This window comes from Miniopterus schreibersii (assembly GCF_964146895.1).
Source record: "Miniopterus schreibersii genome assembly, chromosome: 9".
Lineage (NCBI taxonomy): Eukaryota > Metazoa > Chordata > Mammalia > Chiroptera > Miniopteridae > Miniopterus > Miniopterus schreibersii.
In genome coordinates this window covers 3,250,816-3,258,014 of record NC_138118.1, presented here as the reverse complement: position 1 = coordinate 3,258,014, position 7,199 = coordinate 3,250,816, and the positions used below count along the sequence as shown (strand labels likewise).

At 49.9% G+C, this 7,199-nt stretch overlaps 1 protein-coding gene across 2 annotated transcripts; it reads left to right on the top strand.

Moving 5' to 3' along the window:
* Positions 1-382: 382 nt before the first annotated feature.
* Positions 383-5,895, top strand: GIMAP6 (GTPase, IMAP family member 6). 2 transcript variants are annotated; one of them, XM_081147508.1, is made up of 4 exons: positions 383-501; positions 1,411-1,490; positions 3,218-3,302; positions 4,713-5,895. In XM_081147508.1, the coding sequence occupies exons 1-4, from the start codon at positions 471-473 to the stop codon at positions 5,330-5,332; spliced, it is 816 nt and encodes a 271-aa protein (XP_081003634.1). In that variant the 5' UTR covers positions 383-470; the 3' UTR covers positions 5,333-5,895. The 2 variants fall into 2 exon arrangements, with proteins under 2 accessions (XP_081003634.1, XP_081003633.1); XM_081147507.1 differs by lacking the exon at positions 383-501 and having other exon boundaries at positions 1,211-1,490.
* The last annotated feature ends 1,304 nt before the right edge of the window (positions 5,896-7,199 follow it).

Genomic DNA, 7,199 nt, shown 5'->3' with positions numbered 1-7,199 from the left:
TGTATTGGGGTGACATTGGTTCATAGGATCATACAGGTTTCAGGTGTGGTTTTCTATGATACAAGATCTGTATAGTGCACTGTGTGCCCAAAGTCAAATCATCTTCTGTCTTCATATATTAGGCCCCCTTCACTCCCCACCCCCACTCCCTTTGATTTGTTTTTACTTAGATTCAGTTTTAATTTCTCTTCTTGGCATCAGACATGTCACTCGTGTTCTCCAAGTGCTTCTAGATTTAAAAAAACAACAACAAAGGAAAAATATTTTGTTGTTGTTTTGTTAAAAATTGTGGAGATAAATAATAGACTAACTGGATAGCCTCCTGGAGTCCTTGGGAGGGGTTTGCAGGAAGGAAGGCGAGTGGCCTGCGGTATTTCACGTTGAGGGAGGAAATGTTACATTAGAAGCTGGTTGCAGAATTCCTTATTTCATTCAGAAACGTGCTGTGATTTCATCGTAGGCTGTAAGGGATGACACCCATCACTGTCCCACCCGGGAGAGGTTGGTGAGGATGTTCTGGGGGGAATTCTGGAGGCGTGAAGGGGTTGGGGAGGAAGGTGGGAGGGACGTGGACATTCGGGGAGGAGAGAAAACGGTCACAGATGTGGGATGGGGTGAGGCCTTGGGGAAAGCAGGGACAGTGGCTGGGAAATACAGGAACTGGGATCCCATAGAGCAGAGCCAGATAGTGGGTCCTTTAGACTCAGCAGAGGACACGCTCTCAGTCACGTACAGAGGGAATGGCGCATGGACAAGACGGGAGTGATGGGTGAGGCTGTGTTCACAGAACTTGGTGCACACGGGACTTTGAGTTTCATGTAACTTTCATATGTGCCCGGGAAACATTACTATTCTTTTCATTTCCTCAACCTTTCAAATACCTAAAAGCCTTTCCTTAGTAACTCGCAGGCTGTACCAATGGCAGCAGGAAATTGACCGGCTGAAGTCCAAGGATGGAGTAGCTTCAGGGCTAGTTGACTCAGGGGCCCATCTCTGTTACAACTCTCTCCTCTGCTTTGAGGTGTTGGTGTCAACCTCAGGCTGGTGACCGGATGGTGGCTCGAGTTCCAAGCATCATACTCAGACCCAACCACGCGCAGAGGAGAAGGGGGACTGTGTCTCTCTGTGGGTCTCTCCTGGGAAAGGAGAAACCTCTGGCCCCAGCTCTGCACACTCAATTCTTCTTGTTTGTCCTGTTTCTTTCACTAAGGCTGCAGGCACAGTGCGCACAGCATGATTCTGACTCAGAGAGGCCTGGCCCCGGCTGTTCCCACCCACTTCCTGTTTCTCTAGCTTCCAGTAGACAGCTGCTGCTTCTAGAGTGGTTGTTAGCTGAGCTTTCAGACACATTTTGCTGAAAAATATAAGCAATGTTGTCTTTGTGTTCAAATGTCTACAATGCTTTGTCAGACTTCCTCCAGCCAAGGCCCCCAGGAGTGTCTGATGTGTCGGCCCCAAACGGAGAAACCAAGAACTCACAGGAGCACAGGGTATGTTTCCGAGTGTATCTGTGTGTTGTGCATGTATTTGTGTTTGTGTGTGTGTTATGTTTGTATGTATATGTTGTGTGTGTCTGTTTATGTGTGTGTTGTGTTTGTGAGGAACTGTGTGTGAGGCGTGTATTTTGTTTTTGTGTGTTATGTTTATGTCGAGTGTATGTGTGAGTGTTGGCGTGTGTGTTTGTGCGTATATGTTGTGCACAACTTATGTTGTGTGTGTTGTTTTTGAGGAAGTGTTTGTGGGTTGTGTGTATTATTTTGTTGTAACATGTTTATGAGTGTTGTGTGTTTGTATGTTTGTGAGTGTATGTGGGTGCTGTGGATGTGAGTGTATTTGAGTGCATTGTGTGAGTGCTGCGTATGTCATGTCTGTGTGTGTTGTGTCTATGTGTGTGCTTGTGATATATTAGAAAGGGCTGGGACTGAAAGTCAGGAGGTCTTTGCACACTTGAGCCTGTCTGGAAACTCCCCACTTAAACCGGGGAAAATGCTTCTGTGGCTTTCACTTTCTTCTTGAGAAGCACAACAAGACAATGTACCTACTCTGTGTTCTATGCTAGAGACAAAACTACAAAGTGTGGCAAAGGTGTAAGGCACTATTCAGGGCACTTTCTATGGAGGCCCATGAGTCAGGTGTCCCCACACCCCAGAGCCTTCATCTGGAGATGGTCTCTGACTGTAGATGTGTCCGAGTGTCTGAGTGTCCTGGCCAACAGTCCTGGGGCTGTGCACTTTCCTTCCCAACTCCACAGAGGAGATGGAGCAGATAGCCCAGGACAGGCTCCTGGAACAAAGAACCATCCTAGACCCTGAGGGATGTGGGTGGCAGCAGGGTGCACTGCCCTCTCGCCAGAAAGATGGCACGAGGAACTGGCTGGGTGACAAGGTCCTCTTTGCAAAGACTAGGACTTGCAATAGAAAATGTCATAAAAAGTGTTCGCATGTTACAGGGACCACAGGGACATCTAGGTCAGACCCAGAATTGACACTTATGGGGACACAGGCTCAGGCATTGTGACCGCACTACCTGATGGCGATAGAGATGGATACTGAGGTCTCCTAGCTCCCAGCAGGACTGTCCCTGAACCATGAATTTCCTATGCCAAGGGTATTGGCCTCCTCACCACAACACCAGGCCACTCACCTCTCAGCCCTCTGCCACCCTCACCACCAGGCCTTCCTCGGGGGTCATCCTGGCCCCAGGACCCCACCCCTACCCCAGCCAGCCCTTCACCGCAGCTCCCTGTTCCCCCTCCCACACACTCTGGCCACTCTACTGACTGCTTCCAAGACACAGTGTCAGACCTGCTTCGGTGTCTCTACTCCTTTCTCCTCCTCACATGACAGCTCCAGGGCCCTTTGTCCATCCAGATGCCACCCCATCCTCAGGCTGCAGGCCGACTGCACCTTCTCCATGAAATCACTTAAACTCACGATGGAGACCACAGAGCAGACAGACAGAGACACAGAAACAGAGAGAGACGGAGACACAGAGATAGAGGCACAGAAACAGAGACTCAGAGACAGAGAGAGACAGAGAAGCAGGGTCTTGAAAGGAGGTAGAGAGTGTCTCAGACCTTCCTCCCCTCTCCTCACCCAATCACCTCACCCCCACCCGAAGCAATGTAAAAAAAACATCCCTCTGGCAAGAGAAAGGCAAAGCCAGGTGCCTCCTGAAACTCGGTTGGAAAATCAGCCAGACTTCGTAATTTCTCTAGATAGAGGAAGCAGAATCTGAGCTCACTGCCCGGGACAATCCCACAGGAACACCGGCCCAGCATCCTAAACAAGAGGAGTCTGAAGGTAAGAAGTCTTCCCTCTGTAGGTGAACCTGAGACAGGTGTGAACAGGGACATGCGACCTGCGGGGTGCTCTTGGAGAGGCCAGAGAGTGCAGCCCAGGCAGAGCTTCAGCCAACAGGGGGCCCTTGGGTGGGCCCTTGCTTATCCCACTTAATAAGGGGGAAAGGCTCCTCCTCCCACAGGCACAGGGTGAGAAAGGAGGTGAGAGAGAGCACCAGTCCCACCAGGAAGAGAAAGAAATTCTCTTCCTGTCCTTTAACCCCAGTCATTTCTAAAACCTTATCATTAGATTTTTTTTATATTAGGTTGGCATCTCCAAGTCTTCTCCCTGCTAATGGTTTCTATGTTGGCTGGGTGGGAACATTTGGCCCAAACATCAAGGATGTAGCCTAAGCACGTGACCCCCGTGTGCCTCTGTGCTGTTGAGCCCGGGGTCTGGCTGAAATGTCCCACACTCCCCACAGTCCCTGTTGGAAAAGCTGAAAGAGGTGATGTGGTCAGTCACCTCAGGGACAAGAGGTGACACAGAGGCCACTCACTTCTATCCTCATTACTCAGGGATACCTAGGGAAGCTCAGGGTCTTCATGATGGGCTGGTTTGCAGCTGGGTGTCAACAGGACCCTGATAAGAAGTTTCAAAACCTAAACATAACACTGTGGAATTCTACCGTATTATCCAGCCTTTCCATTCCTCGGTTTATGCCCCCAGGGAATTTAAAGCAGGGACTCAAGCAGGCATGTGCATGCCAAAGCTCACAGCAGCATTATTCTCAATAGCAAAATGTGGGAGCAACCCCTGTCCACATGTAAGAATCAACAAAATGTAGTCCATCCACACAATGGAATATTTCTCAGCCTTGAAAAAGAAGGAAATGCTGACACAGGCTACAGTAAGGATGAACCTCGAAAACATGATGCCAAATGAAATAAACCAGACACAGAAGGTCATATTTGCAAACACCCACTTATCTGAGGCCCCTAGAATAGTAAAATCCCTCAAGACAGAAAGGAGAATGGTGGTTAGCAGGGGACCAGGGGAAGGAAGGTTTGAGGAGTTATTGTTTCATGGGGACAGAGCTTCAGTTTGGGGTGATAAAAACTTTCTTGAGATGTGTAAGAGTGATGATGACGTAACAGTGTGAAGGTACTCAATGCCACTGAATTGTACACCTGAAAACCGTTAAAACGGTATCTTTTATGTTATGTGTATTTTATCACAAATAAAAAATTTAACAATGAAAGAAATGGGAGCTGAGGACAGGTCTCAGGTGCAGATGTTAATCTTTGTCCCTCCTCCCAGGACAGTCGGCCTGAGGTCATGGAGCAGATCCAAGGGTGAGGCCTCTGATGAGACTAAATGGGGTGCATGGGCTCTAATCCCAATCCCTCTGCTTTCTCTTGATGCTTCTAGATCTGAGGGAGAAAGAACAGACCCCACAGAAGCTGAGGCTCATCCTGGTGGGAAAAACTGGAAGTGGGAAGAGCGCAACAGGAAACAGCATCCTTGGCGGAGAAGTGTTTGAGTCTAAGCTCAGCACCAGACCAGTGACCAAGACCTTCCAGAGGGGGAGCCGAACCTGGGCCGGGAAGGAGCTGGAGGTGATCGACACCCCTGATATTTTGTCCCCTTGGCTTCTACAGGAAGTGGAAGGTGAGGGCTCCTGGGAAGCCATCTCCTCCTCAGGGCCACATGTGGTGCTCCTGGTCATAGAGCTGGGCCGGTTCACAAAGGAGGATCAGTTGGTGGTCAGGCGCCTCCAGGAGGTCTTTGGAATGGGCGTCCTGGCCCACACTGTCCTGCTGTTCACCAGGAAGGAGGACCTGGATGGTAACTCTCTGGATGAGTATGTGCAAGAGACTGACAACCGGGAGCTTGCCCAACTGGATGTGATCTGTTCACGGCGCCACTGTGGCTTCAGCAACAGGGCAAAGGGTTCAGAGCAGGAGGCCCAGCTGGAGGAGCTCATGTTAAAAATCGAGGGAGTCCTGTGGGAAACCCAAGGCCATCCTTATAGCCACAAGGCTAACTAGTGCTCTGCAAGGACAGGAAAAGGCCTCTCCTTTGTTTTTCTGTCACAACTCACAAAATATGGGGAGCTTCTGGGAATTATACACGATTGTTTTTTCTGATTCAAGCAGCCTATTCATACAGCAGGATAGATAAGGCCTGAGTTCAAGGCTGCACGTTCCTCCCAACCCCGCCTCCCTGCTGTTTTAACCACTCCTGGATAATTTGCACCAAGGCATCTCTAGTTAGTAGGGAGCTGCCTTTCCCTCCTCTTCAGAAAAGCCTCTTTTGAACTATTTATAACTTTTGTTCTAAGCTTGTCTTACAGGCTTGGGAGAAATTCTGGTAAGACACATTCTCAGCACATCTGCCTGACTGTCTCCTCCAAAGCAAGCAAACTAACTTTTCAAGACCATCCTTGGTACCTGGTCAGTTTCAACACAATTGCCCTCCCTTCCTTGTTGCCTAACAACAGCAACTGCTTGCTCTTTAAAAGTGTAAGCCACACTTTCTTCCCCTCCCTGTGTTACTAGCAATATGCTGGTCCTTTCCTCCCTTGGAAAGTAAAATAAATTTCCTCACTGCATCTCTTCTCTTCGTTGTGAATTCTTTCACTGCCCGTGTCACCGGCCAAATCCTAACATACTGGAAGTAAAGCTTTCTGCTTGCAGGGGCCAGGCTCTCAGGAAGGGCCCAGTGGGGATTCCTGACTGAGGGACTGTGCCAAATCCAGAAGGCATCTGAGGAAACTCAGCAATATCTCCTGAAGGGGGCACCCACCTGAGCATATGCAGGACTCCAGGGAGGGACAGCTGTTTCCTCTAACCTCCCTCGGTCCTGTATCCAGCTTCCAGCCTGTCACTTGTCCCCTCTATCCCATGGGTCACTGACCATGCCAGTCTCCAGGTGGGTGTCTGGTGTGATGTAGAGGGTATGGGTTCCTGAGTTGCCAGCTCCCATCCAGGTCCTTCATCACATCTTTGGGAGCAGGTGGGCGCTCCCTCCTCTGTGCCCTCCAGCACACCTCCTCACATGGAACCTGACATTGCATTGGCATTGCATTTCCTGATGTTCTTATCTTTACCCTGATAGAACCAGAGCTTCCTTAGGGCAGGTCATGCCTCATTCTTCCACGCAACCCCACAGCGTCCTGGTCACTGGAGTCACATGAACGATGATAGCAAATCAGTGTGGGACATTTCCCAGGTGACTTCATACCTCTTGGGCTATGTCTTCGCCTGTATCTGCTGCGTGTGGTTGGTCTGGACATAGCACTGGCTCTGTGACATGTGGGGAAGGACAGCTGCTGGGCTGGGGACTAGAAAGCAAATTGAACAAGGGAAGGGGGCAGGAGAAGCAGCCCTTTTATTCACCCCTGAAAGAGGCCATTGAATCACAACAAAGGAGCCTCATGGGAACTTCCTGGTAGGAATGGTGAGCACAGTGGGGCCAGGGTATCCCAGAAGCCAGACCTGGTCAGGAAGGTGACCCCTAAACATGGCTACAGGACATGGAGGCTCACGGAGGTGCCAATGAGGCTGGGTAGAGGAGGGGCACTTCCCTAAAGTGGACTTGGATTCGGGATGCTATAATTAGGGCCCCTTCTCATTATATCAGCCTTTTAATTTTGGAAAAATAAGGTGATTTTCAACCCTGTGTCAGCCTGGTCTGCAACACCTTCCCCTCTCCCTTGACAGTGGGGAGAAAGCGTGCATGGGGTCAGTGTCTGAGTGTATAGTGGGGTTCCCAAGTAAGGTATGTGTGGGTGTCAAATGGAGGGAGGCAGAGAAGAAGGGGAACTGGCAAAAGTGGCGAGTGAGTGACGTGAACATCCTAGGGAGCAGCCTACATGGTGATGGGGAGGAGTCTGCATCACATGGGTCTTTGTGG

Excerpts from the sequence above, each read along its gene's own strand:
- GIMAP6 (XM_081147507.1), top strand. The coding sequence starts at position 1,371 with ATGTTGTCTTTGTGTTCAAATGTCTACAATGCTTTGTCAGACTTCCTC. Across the intron at positions 1,491-3,217 it reads AGAACTCACAGGAGCACAGG|ATAGAGGAAGCAGAATCTGA; the intron begins GTATGTTTCCGA and ends TAATTTCTCTAG. Across the intron at positions 3,303-4,712 it reads TAAACAAGAGGAGTCTGAAG|ATCTGAGGGAGAAAGAACAG; the intron begins GTAAGAAGTCTT and ends TGATGCTTCTAG.